Below are 16,748 nucleotides of genomic sequence, written 5' to 3'. Positions count from 1 at the left end.
TTTTTCTCTTCTTTTTGCTTAGCTATGCTAAAGCATGATGCGTGATGCGTGTGACGCTTTCGATATGTGATATTGTACTGTGTATGATAAACTCCAAACTCCGAGATTAATGCAAGTGAGTACGCAAATAATGAGAAATGTCCACCGCTGTTGAAACACATTTCATGTTGTTTCTCAGGTCATCAGTCATCAAATCCTGTCCAAAAGTTTAGACTGGCACATCATCTGTAACAGACGCTTCAGCCTGAGTTGCTTGGACCTGAGTGGGGCGATCGTCCACAGGAGTCTCGGTCTCAGGAGCAAGTTCAGGCTTTCCCTCAGGGTCCTCACGAACGGATATTTCCTGGTCCTGGTCCTGGTCCTGGTCCTGGTTCTGTTCCCCCGCTTCCTCCTTCTCTTCCTTCTCCTCAGCCTCTTCCCAATCATCAACAACCTCAGGTGCAGGTGTCTTCGCACGCAAAGACTTGCCGACCCCAACACCAGATCTCAGAACCAAACGCTCCTTCTTCGCCCCATCACCATCAAGAGCAGCATAGATAGACTTGCTCACCCACGAGTTCTGAACCGGAGTTCCAGTCCTCGAACTAGCCCCGCTACCACCCTTACTCTTGGAAGCAACCTGAGCCCATCCACCGTCTCCAGTACTAGCCTGTGCTTTAGCGGCTTCACGGGCGGCCTTAGCCTCGACGGCAGCGACACGACGCGCTTCTTGTTCTTTGCTGCGCTCGCGCTCGCGGAGTTTGACACACTCGCGCACGCTCATGCCGCCAATGCCGATGGTCGAGCCACTGCCCATGCCGAAGAGGGGAGGCGTCCAGGCAACCGGTTTCAAGACGAAAACGTGACGGTGGGGTTCTGGGTCGTGGCTTTCTGTTACGAAGCCCCAGTCTGCGGCGAGAGAATGCGCGAATGCGCGAAGAGTGGATTTCGCCGGCTGGAAGCGGAATGAGCGGGTAGGTTTATCTGCTGCTGCCAGGGCATGGAGATTGGATTCGTAGGTTTGGAGGGTTGATAGAGGGACCGAGCATGCGAGCTGGACGTATTGGTTCAGAGTTTCTTCCGAGTACGGGAGGTTCTCTGCTGTGATGGTTTGAAGTGTGGTTGTCTGGTTTATGTCGATACCGAGAGCGCCCGCCAGAGAGCGGTTCCGCTCCAGACGCGTGCATTCGTCGTCGCAGGTCAACGGGGTTAATTCTGGATGGCGCTGGGGCGACTGCACTTGGCCCTTGGAAGTCACGGCCTTGGCGGCGTTGCAGCGTCTTTCTTGTCGCAGTCGTCCACAGCCACATGTCACTGCGACCTTGGACGAACATGGTGTCTTCTCGGGACACGCGTACGGCGCGTGGCATTGCTCTGTGCAAGGATGACCGCACATCGTCTTGTTCTTTCCACAGGGCTGGCTGCAAGGTTTGGTTGCGTCTTCGCAATCCCCCGGGCGATGACAGTCCTTCCGACAGTAATGAGAGCCACACTTGAGCAGCTGCCCGCATACTTGACCGCAGCGCGCATCTGCCAGCCAGCAGGGAACGTTTTTCAATACCTTCTTTCCGCACAGACACGCCTTCTCGGTCAAGAATGGACACTTCGGACAGCTCTCCTCGTCCGTGTGGCAGGTATGTGAGGCTTGAGGGTGACCGCATCGCTTTGGACGCTCACAGGGGAAGTTGCAAGCGGGTGGCTTTGCACCACACGGCTGCGGGGGATACAGAACAGACCTTCCGCAATTACACGGAATCTCTTCAAATACTGCCTCCCTGCAGGTATTGCAAGCACCCTTATGGCAAAGCTCCGGACATGTGTGCCTTCCGCATTTCAGCATCCGGCCACATACGCGAGTGCAAATATGTTCTGCCTCGATGTCCTCGTCAGCAGGGCGGAGATGTGGCCTGAGTTTACGACGTGCAGCCTGGCGCTCGTTGGCCCTTTGCTCTCCCGGACAGCACCGTTCAGTACATGTGTGTCGACCACAGTGAAGAGTCGCCTTGCATGTGCGTGGGCACTGTGGAGGTTCATTCTGGCCTTGATGGCAAATGGTCAGGTTATTAGTACGACCGCAGTTGCACTTGATGTGAACATTGCGCAAACAAGCGCCACACGATCCAACATGACACAGCTTCTCGCAAGGATGACCACATGGCAGAGTCTTCCCACATGGCTTTGAACAATTCAAAATGGGGTCTTCGCAGGAGGTACGAGGTGTATATCCCGGGATCTCAGACAACGGTGTCTTGCCACAGGCGCAATCGACAATGACGTCCGGTGACTGTGGACAGTGCGCAGGATGAGGATCTTGCGGGTGACAGTTCTTCTGACATGAATGTTTGCCACAATCAAACGGACGGTTACAAGACTCCCCACAACCGAAGCAGCCGGTCCACTCATCTTCTGAGCCATCATCACGGACGATTCGACTGTCCTCCTCATCATCCTTAGACTTACACAGCATCTCCGTCTGCAGTTTTCCACAATAGCAACGGGCATCGATGCTAACTTCACAGCCACCACACAATCCCTCATGACATGGAAGCGGACAAGTATGTTCCCCGCATGGCAGCAACTCGCCACAGATTTCGCCACAGCTCCATCCATTCTCATAATCGGTATCCTGACAACGCTTCTGCGACGAATTAAGGCCACAGAAACAATCTTGGATCGGGCCCATAGCAGTACAAGGCGTACACGGACCAGCATGACAAGTCGTATCACAAGGATGGGGGCAATTTTTGCGAGGCCGTGAGCAAGTCTGACCACACGAGTGCGGAGGCAAACCAGGAAGCGGTCTAGGATCGACCTCTTTCTCACACCAGCAAGAGTAGCTCGTGGGGAAGTTTTGTTGAGAAAGGTTACAACCCGGACAACGCCAAGCGCGAGGAGTGGAGCTTTCCTGCCCATCTTCTTGAGCAGAAGCCCTCTGTGCAGCTGCACCTTCATTCGTGGACCATTTCTTGACACAGCTCAGATGGAAAACAGTCCAGCATAGCTCACAAGACCAGACCTTAGACCTGCGACCCAGCTCGCTGCAGCAAATAGGGCATTCGTATAGGTTATGCGAAATATCCTCATGGATGCGAGTGGCTAAGTCGTCGGCTGTGGACTTCGCCGTGACTTTAGGTGGTGGCGGTGCCCTAGGCTGTCTGGCTTTCCCTTTCCCTTTTGAAGATGACGTTGATTCAGCAGGTTGTCGTTGTTGGGATGACGGCATCCCCGGTACAAAATCCGGTACATCGGCTCTCAGTGAGTGGTCATGTAAATGCCCCGCACCGTCCAAAGTGGCATTTTCGGCCTGGTCTGGTCTTGTCAACTGGGCTTCGAAGCCACGCGCTCTCATTCCACGGGTTCGCGCCTCTGGCCGTGCCTCTTTGCTTTCAGCTCCTCCATTCTGATTCTGTCCCTGTCGGGGAGGGTTCCTTTGTCTCCGGCCTCTTCCTTCTCTGTTTCCCCCTCTCCGTGAGCTGGATGGTCCATCCGGTTGACTGGGCTGGGGTACTGTATTCGGCTGTGGTTGAGGCTGTGTAGGCTGTGCTTGCGGTGCAACTTGATTTTGGGTTTCGCCCGCAGGCGTTTGTTGTTGACCATCACGCTTCGCAGAACCCCGCCCTCTGCGTCTAGATGGCCTGGAAGAACGTGGGGGTCGTGGCCCGGCCGGAATTGAAGTCTCTGGCTGTGGTGCTGCCATGACTGAGAATGTGGAGGAAGTCTGACTGGAGACTCCTGGTGTACTCATATGCTTCCGGTGGATTTTCTCACTGGCGCTTATTTTGAAGAGAGTAACTGGTGGTTGACTGAGTGTGTTGGTCTATGTAGGTTGAAAAGGTACGGCAAAGTGAAATGAGCGTAATCTAGACACTAAATAATGCAAAGAGGGAAAAATCAAAGGCAAAAGCCCGCTTATCGAATGAAGAAAGAAAATTGGTGGCACAATGAATTATCTAGAAGGCGATAAAAGCTCGCATGGGCAGAATTGGGCGGTGCAGTAGGCGGTGACATAGTGGCAAGTGGCTCAGGTGTGAGTCAGCCCTGAAGAATCACACAACATGACTCATTGTGCCTAGTGGTAATGTGGGTCGGCGATCTATGAATTCGAGCCATGCTCGTATCACTGAGAGATAGCATGAACTGATGCAATTCATTGGTCTTGGTTGATGCATGTAATCACAAAATGAGGGTCCACGGGTGTTTGACTCCACTTTATGCCAAGACATTAAACAAAGACCCAGTGCAGGAGGCTTGTATCTAAAACACTACCTGCATATTCAAAGCACAATCGGACTTTGGGAATATGCTCGATCTTGAATGAAACGAGGTAATTTTCTTCGATTCCATGAGTGCTACAAAAGGAAGAACATGTGAAAAGACAGCCAAAAAACACATTATCAGTGCAATTTAGTCCCCAATCCTGAATTAATATAGACAAAAATGTATTGAAGTCGGCGCATCAAAAGAAACATGGCGCTATGCAAAAAACCAGCCCATTCACCTCGTAACAAAGAACCAAACAACACCCTGCGATCCTATCGTTTGGTTGGAATCATACACACCGGGTCAGGCTCTAAATGAACACAACGATCTCACCACGGTCATTGCGTCTCAGCCTCAACGCACGGAAAAGATCCTTCTCATCATCAACCCTGCGTTCCCGGTCCGCCCGGCTGCGCCCAGTATCACGACCACGATCGGCATCATACTCATCCGAGAGATCACGGTGGAAGCGCTTAAGCGCCTTGTTAACGGAGCAGCCGCGCTCGCTATGGCTGGCGACCAGCGAGAGGAAGTGATGACCCAGCTCGCGCTGAAGACTCTCGTCCGTGCGCGCCGGGGGCCGCGACTGCTTGTAGACAGTGACCTGGTGGCCGTGGGAGGAGTCAGCGGAGCCGCGACGCTCGTCGATTTGCTTAAGACGGCGGGAAGGTCTGTCGCCGTCCATGGGGTTTGAGCTCTTGCGCTTGGACTTGTGAGAGTCATCTCTCTTTGCGCGCGAGCTGTGCGACTTCTTGCTCTTACGGACATCGAGCTGGCCGTCGCCGCTGGAGGAGCTGCCGCGGCGGGCGTGGACAACAGCATTGGAACCGGGCTCTGAGCCGTTGGTGCTGGAGACGGCGGAGCCGCCGAACATAGAGGAGACGAGGCGACCGGCGCGGTTCTTCATTGAGATGCCGAGACCTGGGTCGCCGTTGCCGTTGGCTTCTTTTCCGTTGCGGCGGCTGCGCTTGATCGGGGACGAGGTGTCTTGGTAGGCACGGCGGCTGGTTTCTGGGCTGTCGTCGCCGTCGGGGGATGCGGAGCGCATCATCCGGCTCAGGCCACCGGTCAGGCCGGAGTGGTTCAGCATGGGTGTGCCGGCGTTGTTGATGATGCTGGAGGGGGCATCCATCATTTGGGTGTCGACTGCTTCGCCTGGGGTGCTGAGTATCTCTGCTTGGCCGCGCTTGCGCTTCTTCTCGCTGACGGTGCCGGGGGTCTTGCGGTCCTTCTTTTTCTTAGGTGCGGGCGTGACTAACTCTGTTGTTGACACGTTCGGGGGCGAGGTTGAGTGCGGGATGTGGCCGGCGCCGTATGAAAAGCCATTCTCCTGGTATGCGACATCGTAATTTTTACCCTCGTCATCAGTGTTAGGGTTGGTTTCGACACGAGTGAGGGATTCGCTGGGCTCGAAAACTGATTTGGCATTGGGGTTCATCCTCATCTGTTCCTTAGGCGGCTCGACAAGAGCGACCTTGGATGCGTTCGGGGTCTCATCGGCGACGAGGTAGTCGAACACATTGACAGGCTTGTTGTTGTTGGCCGGGGCAGGAGCCGGCGTTTTCACCTCACCGACAGGCGGGGGCGTGGGGGCAGGGGGAGGAGGAGCGTCCTCCACCCGGGCTTGCTGGTGGCGGCCGTTAGGGGTTTGGTTCGGATTTTGCTTGTTGTTCTGTCCTTTCTTTCCTTTCTGGGGCTTCTCTTTATACAGAGCACCTTGATACTTTTGCGCTTCGCTCATGCATGACTGTGGTGACCAGGCTCGTTAGCGGACGTCTCCCTTGGTGATCCAGAGTTGGGACTCTAATAAAGTAGGTCCACGACCAGTATGCGAAAATGCGACGCGGATCCGACGTACCGTATGAGCTCTATACTCCATTCCGTAGAAATGCACCATGCAATCGATACAGGTGAAGGAGGCGCCGCGACATTGGCCGCGATGAGGATCGAGCTTTTTCTTGGTGAGAACATCACCACATGCCTAGGCCGATTGTTAGCAGTGATTCAAGCGCAAGGCATAGACCTCAGACAGCAGATAGGACTCACCTCGCAAGAGAAGGAGACCATTGTTGACACTAAAGATCACCTTATCAGGTGGGTGAACAAGCGTTTGAAGAGGGTTTTTCAAGGGGGGGGGTTGTATCCCTTGAGAGAGTATGCCAGTAAAAAGCGTCCAAGCGGGGGAATTCGCTTTGATACGAAATTCAATATCTCGGCTTTTCTGCTCTTTTTTTCTTTTTCTTTTCGCGTCAAAATTTGGCGCGCAGGTCCACGCTAGTCTAAATTGGGAGCCGCACTAGGCTATCTTGGGTAATATGAATGGGCTGGGCGCGTTGAGGGAGCTGAAAATGTACTCTTTCCAACCACTTTGGAAACATTTCATCACGTAAAATAATCCAAAGAGCAAGCGAGAAGCCTCTGATTTATCATCCCTCGACTTGTTACATGTTTCAGCGTAAAAAGGCGCAGATCCCACGAGGACATGGATAGCAGGCCTGTCAGGAGACCCCATGTTTTCTTTTGTCGCTTCTTCCTAGCTGAACGAGCAGACGCGGGTAGGATCCGAGAAGTCAGACTAGCCAACTGGCCCCTCTAACATACCGTATTGGTGGGTTTACTGCTAGTTTTGGCCCAAACTCAAACACTCCCTTCATCTATACTAAGATCCATGAGATACCGCCATTTGAGTCATGCCACATGAAACTAGTTGATCTGATGGAGGGTTGGTATCACAAGGGTGCAACCTGACAACATCATCGCTGTTGCGTATAGTGAATAACAAGACAAAGTTCAATCAGGGCTTTCTGATAAGACATTCGAGCTTGGTACGGCGGAATGCGTCTTTTGGTCTGCTTTGTCATTCTGGGATATACTGGCTAGGCCTCTTGGTCATGCGCGCCATCTGTTCACACTTGATCACCAGATAGGATGATCTTTGGGCATAGAGGGCTAGGGTCATGCACTTTTGGGGATCGGCAATCTAGAGGATGCCTTGTACTGTACACCTACTAGTCGTTGACCATCTTGTAGGTTGTTATCATTCACATTTTGTTTTTAGGAATAGGACAAGCTCTCGAAGTATCTGTCTTCTCTGACAAGAGGAAGTGCTATTGAGCATAGGCTCCAAAACATATCGAGAGAGACTGCCAGAAAACAAGATGTGCTCAAGGGTACCTACTATATCGGTACAATGAGATGGTACTAGAAGTAGAGATATTAAGATAGACCCCTCTTTGCACCGAAATCCACATGCAGAACACAACAAGGGTATATTTATTGATATTGACACAGTCAACTGACAATTTATTATTATACAAGTGAGACCAGCTCCGTAAGTATGAACAACAAGGTATCTAAAAAAACATTCAATCGCTGGGTACAACCAGATAGAATGAGGCCCACAGAGTCGAAAGTATAGTCGAGGATTCATCCCCTCAACCGCGGGTCGTACTAAATCGCATATTAGCAACCATAATTCATGCGCCACAACGGGAAGTCACTAACTCTTCCTTCGATATCTCCACAGCAGGGCCATCATGCTGGCCCGGAGCCACCTTCCCAGCATCAGACCGAGAAGCAGCCGTCCCCTCCTTGCCCTTACCCTCCTTCTCATCCTCACCGCAGCCGCAATCATAGAATTCCCCTAGATTGGTGCAGTCAAACTCAGGCTTACCAAGCATGGCATTAACCTCATTATGAACGAAGCAAGCCCAGCCAGAAGCCGCATTTCGCGACGAAACCTGAGGCGGATATTTGCTCAAATGTTGCATAAAATGTTCAGCACATTCCCCACTGATGTCATCAACCGTTAGTCTCCAATCTAGCACAGGACCTCGCACCGGAACGGTGGAGCACACTTGGGAAGGAGAATCTCATTACCAAGGATATAACCGAGCAAATAGGTAGATATAAGAGCGCAGCGCCTCCTTCTGATCTTCTGTGGGTGTTTCGGGGAACCGCGCCATGACAGTATGGAAGTACTTCCAAGTCGCACGACCTAATTCAGCCCTGTAAAAGTCACAAATACCGTAATCAGCAAATTGTCCCACCTCGCTCGTGTACTTCCCACTGTGTCCCTCCCAGAGCGCCTTACTTGACCGTCTCGTTGCCTAACTTCGGCATCACCACGTCGCCCTTTAGCGTGCTATCTTGGATGGTTATCCCCGGCGCGGATACTGGTGCCGAGTGGTCGATATGGCCTGGGGCGCGGACGGCGGGGCTCGGTGGCCCTTGTGGTCGAATAAAGAGGAAAAATATGAGGCATAGTGCGATCGATGCGCTGGTGACAATGCGCCGTGTGATTTGTCGGCTTGCCATGTTCGCGTGGTGGTGAATGGGGAAAAGTAGTGTCGCCAAGGGTCCGATCGCGGGAGGACCTGGGACTTGTGAGCAGGGAATATTCCCGCGCGGAATACGAGGTAGATTATTTCAGCTGAAGATTCGAGAAATGATTGCTAAAGGGAGTTTTCAACAAAGGGGATTCGACGTGTTGCCTACTTGGGCCGGGGCACGCCGCGGCTTAGTCATGAATTCGCCGGGCCTAGGTAGTGCGGGGCCGCGAATATAGTAGCTCTGGAAGAGTGCTGGAGTGTCTGTCATACGATTGATCGGTATGGGACAACACACGATTTAGAGAATCTATATCCTTGCCAGATGAGCATTACTTTACGCTGACCATACTCTGGCTCTTCGAATCATAAATCATACTTTGTAGACTCAGCCCATTTAGACCCACATCGGATGTGTTCTGGCGATTTACTTCTGATTTGGCAGGGTTTATCCTGGATGCATAGAAGGGTTGTCAGACCGCTGCAAAGCATTTTTGACATCTCCAACTAGTGCATTATTACGTTGAAGTCCAAACTTATCTACATCCCATCGCGATTTCCAACTGCAGCAACGGAGTCGCTCAAACTCGGAGGTAAGTCCTCCCTGCGAGTACCCCAGTCGCTCTCCTTGTCCCCGAGTGTCAGCTCCAGCGTCATACCCCGAGTAAAGAACTCGTGTCCAATCCAGCTCTTGGTGTATGGCTTTCCGTCCAGCCTAGCACTCTGGATATAGATCTTCTTGTAGGTTTTGTCGAAGTTAACATTCCGAATGGTAGCAGTTTGATTAGTTTCAGGATGAGTGATTGCGACGGCCTCAAAGAACGGAGGAATAATCAAGTACACATTTTGACCGGGATTCGGGAAGAGGCCCATCAAGCTCCATGCCAGGAATGATCCCATGGCTCCCGAATCGTCGTTGCCAGGTAGCCCGTTGTGCGTAGCGTTGAACGAAGATGGGATGTAAGCGTGAGCCCGGCTGGCGGACAGACCAGGGCGGCCGGCGTAGTGATAATCGTACACGGTCAAGAAGACAGGTTCATTGCCCATGTCTGCCAAGCCAGAGGTGTGGAAATAGTCCAAGCGAGACACGAAGGACTTCGGCCCGCCGACCATCTTGATCAACTTTGCCATGTCATGGGGGACAAAACTATATAGGATTAGCGTTGGAGGGTTATTTGGAAGAAATATATACGCACAATAGGTACTCCCAGATGCTGGACTCGAATGTCTCTGAAGGGTTTGAGGTAAGAGAGCACCATGACGCTAGAGCACTGCAGGCAATAGGATCCTGATAGCCCCAAGTTCCGTTGATGTACCTTGGCTGAAAGAAACCAGTAAAGCCAGTATCAGTTCCATTCCCCAGTAGTGACTTCTGGTCCTCTTTGTATAAGTTTTGCCAGTTGCCAGACCGAGACAAATAAGTGGTGTAATCTTTTTTGCCGAGGCCCTTGGCGATAACTGATAGGGCGTAGTCATTGTATGCGTACTCCAGCGTTCGCGAGATACTCCGTGAATTGGTTCCAAAGCCAATATAGTCGAAGTCCAGATATGGGATGTAGTTGAGGTGTTTCCAGCTCTGCAGACCTCCTCGCCCTTCATATGACCATTCAAGTGGCTCGTTCTCTGCATCATTAACCATAGCTTTGTAGGCAAGTTCCCAGTCAATACCCGTGAGATTCTTCACGTAAGCATCTGCGAGAACAATATCGGCATTAGAACCTCCTTGCGTCCAACCTTTGCAGAGACTCATGCGGCAATCGGGCAGCCATCCTTCGTGTTTGAAAGTGTCCAACAAGCTACGGACCATCTTTGACTGTGCCTTTGGGTCGATGATTGTGAGGAATGGATGCTGCGCCCGGAAAGCATCCCATAGGCAGTAGAATGAGTCAAAGTATGGCTCATCGCTTTTCCACAGTGGATTCTCCCCAGTCAGATCTTGAGGCGATAGCATGGTTCGGTAGATACCACTCCAGAAACTGCTGATCATGTCTTTGCTGGCCCCACCTGGCGTGACCTTGATAGGACTGAGCTTCTCCTCCCATGCAGCCTCTGCACTTTTACGCAGATGATCGAAGGCATCTTCCGGTTGAGGCACTTCCGCTTCGGCATTTTTGCAGGCTTGATCAGAGCTAACAAAGCTGACGCCCACCCTCACAGTCACGACTCCATTTTTCGGACGATCAACGGCCATATAGCCCCCGGCTTGAAGGTAGAAGTTGTTGAAGCCGCGAGTGACAAATAACTCCTGCACTGATCCAGCTCGGTCATTGACCCATATTCCACTGTCATCGACCTCAGCATCGCCAAAATCAGCACAGAAATATGATTTGTAAGATCCAGAGCCGAAGCTCGGCAAGAAAGTACCATTGCCTTTGATTCGACCTTTATCAGCATCAAGGCTAATGGAAGCATTCTGTCGACTATCCCACAGATCAGTTAGATCCACTGAGATCAAAGGGTTCAGGTCATCTCCATCCGCCGTCCGTCCCTTTGGGAAAGTGAATCGATATAACGCCGTGCGCCGGGCCGCAGTCATCTCAGCCTTAATGCCGTTCTCGAGGGTCAAGGCAAAGTACCCAGGCTGCGCAACGACCGAGTCATTCTTGTAGCGAACCGCGCGAGCAGCTTTAGGGAATTTGCAATTATCCACGATATTGTCTTTACAGTACTGCGGGAACAGAGGAAAATTGCCCATAGACGGGTTCCCGCCTGTGCCACTGTCATGCATATGGGAGAAGCCGGTGACGTTGCTCCCATCAGTCGAGAAACCTCCAGTATTCTGGCCGTCGACGTCAGCGACAGGTTTTGCCATGCCATAGGGAAGGCTTGCGCCTGCGAAGACATTGCCGCCATTGGTTGACCCGATCAAAGGATTGACGGAGTGGAGGTCATCCTGAGTTGCTACTGTACTCAGGGCACATTGGAGAAGTAGGAGGCTGTACAGTGTATTCCTCTGCAAAATCGCCATGGCACTCTGGAATGTGAGGGTCGATACACGCGTAATGACGCGTTGGGTTTGTTGATCTGGGCTGTGAGGAATACGCTGGATGCAGAAGGCGGGAAGAAGGAGCGAGCGCCTACCCTGCAAGGAGAGTGTTTTTCATATCACCGTGCTGTAACGTCGCATGCCTGTGCGATCGACGACCTAAATAGTGTTAGTGTTGAATGTCAGAGAAACATTTGGGTGCGGGGTTAAAGTTGCGCGTTGTATGAATAGCCTTTCAGATCATGTTAAGATATTGACTGGAGTTACGTTGTAGCTGTTGGCAATTAAAATCAAAATCATTTATAAGCATAGCCTCTTATTTGAGACTTCACTGGATTCAATCAGTGTAAAGGAAAAGTACACAGTACTACCTAGTTCGGTATGTATGGCTCGATAAATATCACCTTGATCCTCTCGTTGTATACAAAGCCTCACTTCTCCCCTCCAACATAAGCAAAGAGGTTCCATTTAAGCTATAGTGCAATAGTAAAGCTTTCTCAAAGGTGATTTTCAAGAGTCCGACATTCTGTCGCTTTCTATTCTAAAGGTAGGGCTATCTCTATGTGGCACCCAGATAATACTACTGGTTCAATGCTAACAATACTGAACTATTGAGCGGTTTCGTCATTTTCATTTTGGAGATTCAATTTTAGTTTGGCTAAAGTAAGTCATGGAATTAATATGATGGCTCAACGAGTCTGGCAGCGTGAAGCCATAGGCCACGTTGCTTTTCGAACTGTTGGATATCCTTGGCAGACATTGGGCCTTGCCAAAAGCTGGCCCATGTGACTACTAATCACTTATTTAATTCACATCACAAGTTTGGTATTATTTATATCTCATGCGGCCGAGTAACTGATGTATTAACCTGAAGGCACACAGCCGAGAGAATGACAAAAAATCCGAGTAAGCTCGAGGTCTATGCAATCCCAAGTTTCGTAAACGCCATTCTGTAGTGGGTTTCATGGGAAGATGATGTTTAGACCACTGGCTCTGAACCGTGAATGGCGGGAAAGCAGCTGTCAGCCCTGCACTTAGGCTCTTGGCACTCATGGCACTTGCCATTGTTAAACTATGGTAAGTGTCGACCATATTCTAGGCTGTACTGCCTAATGAAGATGTAAACATTCCCCTCGGCGAATAATATGATTGTACTCCGTAGTCATAGGAATTATACATGGAGTATTAAACCAGAAAAAGCCAGATTGGTAACCCCACACTGCTAATGAAAAAGGGCACTGACCGTTCCTGATAGATCTCTATCTTGGAAGGGTAGATAAATATGTATAATAACACGGTGATGGCACCAATCAAGCAACCGATTAAAGAGAGAAAAATATGACCGGAATCCCCCCAAAGCCGTAGATTGAAAGACCCAGGGGAAAAAAGTAAAGGATGAGAAGAGTGCGAATCCAGTAGAATCTTTTCGTTATCAGTAGCCACTTGACTGCCAGGAACTTTTGGTGGCGTTGCTCGGGTGGATCTTTCGGCAGAGTCTTTCGGGATAACTTTTAAGACAAGGAATACTTAGAAAATGCTTGGATTAGCTTAAGTGAAATAGAAATAGGATGGGGACTTGGCAAAAGCTTATGCTCAGACTTCTGTAACTTCCAAGGTTCGGTAGAGCACAGAAATTGAAACAATTGCTCTTCCATAGTTTAGTTCTCTCTACACAGACAAATTAAATACTCTTCGGAATCGGGTTTGTCATGGTGATTGAGAAAAGAAAAAATAAGCCGATAAAGTCATGGACTCCGTCGGAGCAGCATCCTCCGATAGTGTTGGTTTTAGCCACTTCAAGCTCCTCAGCATTCTAGTAGGTCCTTGGTCAAAGCGCGGGTATGACAGCCAATGCATCCCACGATCTAATATTGTGTGTGTGTGTGTGTGTGTGGTAAGGTTCAAGTGCTACGAATTCACCTGCAGATAAGGCTAGCGTGGAATCCACTTATTGTCTTACCGAAGAAGATGGATGAATGAGACGCCACACTAATTTCTGACGAGAGACCTACTTATCGGTGATAAAGCGATGCATCTAGTTTCGAACATTTGAATACTACTCTACGGTGTCCCGTCGGCGGTACTGAGCCCAGGTGGGTACCTCAATCTAAAAGTGTATAACGACCTCCTCTTCTAGGAAGGTAGTTGTTACAGTTCCAACGCAAAGGCTATGATTGGTCTCTCTTATCGTGCCACGAGCTGGGTTCTATGGCTAATGAAATCATTGTTCTCAAGTGCTGGGAGACCAGGGGTTAGAATGGCAATGCCGCTTCTTGCGTGACTTGGCCATCATTGATATATCAGAAGACCCCACCCGACAATTCTTATGACTCTGGCCGGTATATATCTCATCTCTGACCCCTGAGACATCACAGCATTTGTCAGTTCCTCGACATGGAGGCGACGCCAATCAAAACAGGTAGCCTGGTTGAGCGCGAACCCTCGGCGGGGGTGGAGAGCGAAAAATCTGGGGAAAAGGGCGGAGATATGAAAAAGGTCCCTTCTATTCGGGAAGTGCCTCTTCCGTATTACGATGACGCTGAAGCACTCTCTAAAGAGAATGCAGCTCCCATTGCAACCGCGGAGGAGATAGTCACTCATGTCATTCATGTTGACGATGACCCAACACTCAATCCATGGACCTTTCGCATGTTCTTCATTGGTGAGCCCTTTATTTGCTTTTTGTGATAAGCTAGCATGTACGCTTACCCGAAGTCAGGTCTTGGATTGTCCGCATTCGGAGCGGTCCTGCAAGAAATCATGTACTTCAAGCCCCAGGTTGTTTTCGTCTCGGTCATGTTCTTGACTGTCCTTGCTCAAACCCTGGGCACGGCTATGTCTACCTTCATCCCACGAAAAGGTGTCATTGGACGTTTTCTTAATCCTTTCCCGTGGAACCGAAAGGAACACACTGCAGCAGTCCTCATGTCATCGGCGGCCGCCGTCTCGGCCTTGTCAACAGAAGCTTTGGCTGTGCAAAAGCTCTGGTACGGAGGATATCCTAATCAAGCTGCGGGAATCTTCATTACTCTTTCTTCACAACTTATTGGGTATGGCGTTGCCGGCATGATGCGGAATGTTTTGGTAAATCCCACCTCAATGTTGTACCCCGTCAATCTACCCATTACGACTGTCATGGAAACCTTGCACAAGCCCAAAGTGGAGACCAAGCAGAGATTCAAGGTATTCTGGATCGTATTTGCGGCAATCTTTTGCTGGGAGTGGTTCCCCGAGGTACGTTTGCTCAACTACATCGATCCACGTTACGGGCCCTGATAATGTCTAGTATATCTTCCCACTTTTGTCTGCGGTTTCCATTTTCTGCTTGGCGGATCAAAGTAATCCAGTCTTCACAAACCTCTTCGGAGGTTCTCAGGGTAACGAAGGCATGGGATTGCTGTCAGTTTGCTTTGACTGGAATTACATTGCTGGACTCGGATCACCACTCTGGATGCCGCTTCAAACCCTGGTCAACAGTTTCATCGGTTATCTCGGATGTATTGTCCTCTCCATGGCACTTTACTACGGAAACGTTTGGAGAGCCAAGGATTTCCCTTTCATGTCTCAGCTTCTCTATGACCAGACCTCAAACACGACCACCTTTGTCCAATACAATGAGACTGCAATTATGAGCCCGGACTTCACTGTGAATACCACTATGATAGATCAGGCTGGAGCACCTTATCTCACTGCAACATACGTGAACTATCTCATTACATCCAACGCTGGGCTCACTGCCACTATTGTTCACATGTTGCTCTGGAATTACGCTGAAGTCAGTCTTGGATGGGCTTGGATGACACTAAACAATATAAAGAAGATTTTAGATCCTTCCCTTTATATGTTCTGGCGGCACACTGGTGTTCGAACCGAGGAAGAGAAGGAGCGAATTCGTCAGGACCCTTCTATTGACCCTCATTATAAATTGATGCTTGACTATGATGAAGTCCCAAGTAGTTGGTATTTCATAGTGTTTGCTGTCAGCTGGATCGTTGGTCTTGTATGCTTATACGTGATGAAGTCCACCCTTCCGTGGTGGGGCTTTATTATCGCGACCCTCTTTCTTGTGGTCTTCACGATCTTCTTTGGGGCGCAGTATGCCATTACGGGCTTCCAATACAACTTGCAGCCAATTTTCCAAATGCTTGCTGGTTACATGATGCCCGGACGTCCTTTGGGTATGTACTCCGCTATTTCGAGATTTTTTGATATCTTTCCACTGACAAATTCCAGCTAATATGTACTTCACTACGTACACCTACAATGGTATCACGCAAGGACAGCTGCTTCTCCGTGACCTGAAACTGGCTCAACAGAATAAACTGTCACCGAAAGCTACGTTTGTCACCCAAGTTATGGGTTGTGTCATGGGCGCCCTTCTCAACTATGTCATGATGATAACGTAAGTCAAAACACTCGTGAGATTGCCATCTAGTCTAACCTGTCTTCAGCATTGTCGAAAATCAAGCAGATATCCTCAAGTCCGCCGAAGGAACGAACATTTGGTCCGGCTCCCAAATCCAGCAGTTTAACACGCTCGCCATTGCTTGGTCTATTGCCCCCAAGATGTTTTCCATCGGTGCTCGCTACGAATGGGTCACAGCAGCTTTCCTGGTCGGCTTCCTTGCTCCATTGCCATTCTATCTCATGCACCGTTTCTTCCCTCACCAACGAATTTGGTCATACCTTAACTCGGCCATTATTCTGTGGTATCTTGGTGAACTATTTGTTGGTTTGAATGCTTCTCTCACCAGCTACTACATTCTGGGGGCTTTCGGTCAGTTCTATCTACGACGTTACCGACCGCAATGGTTTGTGAAGTGGAATTACCTTATGTCCGCTGCACTAGACGGTGGCACACAAGTGATGGTGTTCTTGGCCACATTTGCAGTTTTTGGTGGTTCTGGGAACTCGGTTGCTTTCCCGACGTGGGCAGGTAATCGTGCAGACAATTTCGACTATTGCGCATACAACCCCCAAAGTTGAAAGTGGCTATTCTTTGAGCCTTTCTGTCGCATTTCCGTGTTTTACTCATTTCGTGGCATAATTATATGGTTTTCCTTTTCTAGACAAGCCTAGAATAGGACGAACTGGTTCTAGTGTATGTTATGAGCGGATATGACTTGACGATGATAGTATACATGTACATAGCGGAGTGACCCGATAGGCTTACAAGTGATATACCGCAGTCCATA

At 50.1% G+C, this 16,748-nt stretch overlaps 5 protein-coding genes across 5 annotated transcripts; 1 reads left to right on the top strand and 4 right to left on the bottom strand.

The window, feature by feature from the left end:
* Window positions 1-208: 208 nt before the first annotated feature.
* Window positions 209-3,676, bottom strand: N7537_003776 (putative NF-X1 finger transcription factor; the record flags this gene model as incomplete). Its single annotated transcript, XM_056894834.1, has 1 exon — window positions 209-3,676. The coding sequence occupies one exon, from the start codon at window positions 3,674-3,676 to the stop codon at window positions 209-211; it is 3,468 nt and encodes a 1,155-aa protein (XP_056754582.1).
* Window positions 3,677-4,549: 873 nt separating this feature from the next.
* N7537_003775 (LYAR-type C2HC zinc finger protein) lies at window positions 4,550-6,344 on the bottom strand (the record flags this gene model as incomplete). The annotated part of the gene is made up of 3 exons (XM_056894833.1): window positions 6,286-6,344; window positions 6,098-6,220; window positions 4,550-5,986 (listed from the first exon to the last, which is right to left on the bottom strand). The coding sequence occupies exons 1-3, from the start codon at window positions 6,304-6,306 to the stop codon at window positions 4,550-4,552; spliced, it is 1,581 nt and encodes a 526-aa protein (XP_056754581.1). The 5' UTR covers window positions 6,307-6,344.
* A 1,329-nt stretch (window positions 6,345-7,673) lies between these two features.
* N7537_003774 (flavin-linked sulfhydryl oxidase ERV2) lies at window positions 7,674-8,556 on the bottom strand (the record flags this gene model as incomplete). Its single annotated transcript, XM_056894832.1, has 4 exons — window positions 7,674-7,689; window positions 7,744-8,031; window positions 8,119-8,247; window positions 8,333-8,556. 4 exons carry the CDS (start codon window positions 8,554-8,556, stop codon window positions 7,674-7,676), a joined length of 657 nt encoding a protein of 218 aa, XP_056754580.1.
* Window positions 8,557-9,107: 551 nt separating this feature from the next.
* On the bottom strand, window positions 9,108-11,535 carry N7537_003773 (GH92 family glycosyl hydrolase; the record flags this gene model as incomplete). The annotated part of the gene is made up of 2 exons (XM_056894831.1): window positions 9,108-9,714; window positions 9,764-11,535. 2 exons carry the CDS (start codon window positions 11,533-11,535, stop codon window positions 9,108-9,110), a joined length of 2,379 nt encoding a protein of 792 aa, XP_056754579.1.
* A 2,412-nt stretch (window positions 11,536-13,947) lies between these two features.
* N7537_003772 (OPT family oligopeptide transporter) lies at window positions 13,948-16,539 on the top strand (the record flags this gene model as incomplete). The annotated part of the gene is made up of 5 exons (XM_056894830.1): window positions 13,948-14,215; window positions 14,273-14,787; window positions 14,840-15,731; window positions 15,787-15,955; window positions 16,005-16,539. The coding sequence occupies 5 exons, from the start codon at window positions 13,948-13,950 to the stop codon at window positions 16,537-16,539; spliced, it is 2,379 nt and encodes a 792-aa protein (XP_056754578.1).
* Window positions 16,540-16,748: the final 209 nt, after the last annotated feature.

The sequence above is a fragment of the Penicillium hordei genome (assembly GCF_028827395.1).
Source record: "Penicillium hordei strain IBT 12815 chromosome Unknown utg000002l_segment0_segment0, whole genome shotgun sequence".
Lineage (NCBI taxonomy): Eukaryota > Fungi > Ascomycota > Eurotiomycetes > Eurotiales > Aspergillaceae > Penicillium > Penicillium hordei.
The sequence above is the reverse complement of the archived record's forward strand: the minus strand, read 5'-3'. Positions and strand labels throughout refer to the sequence as shown.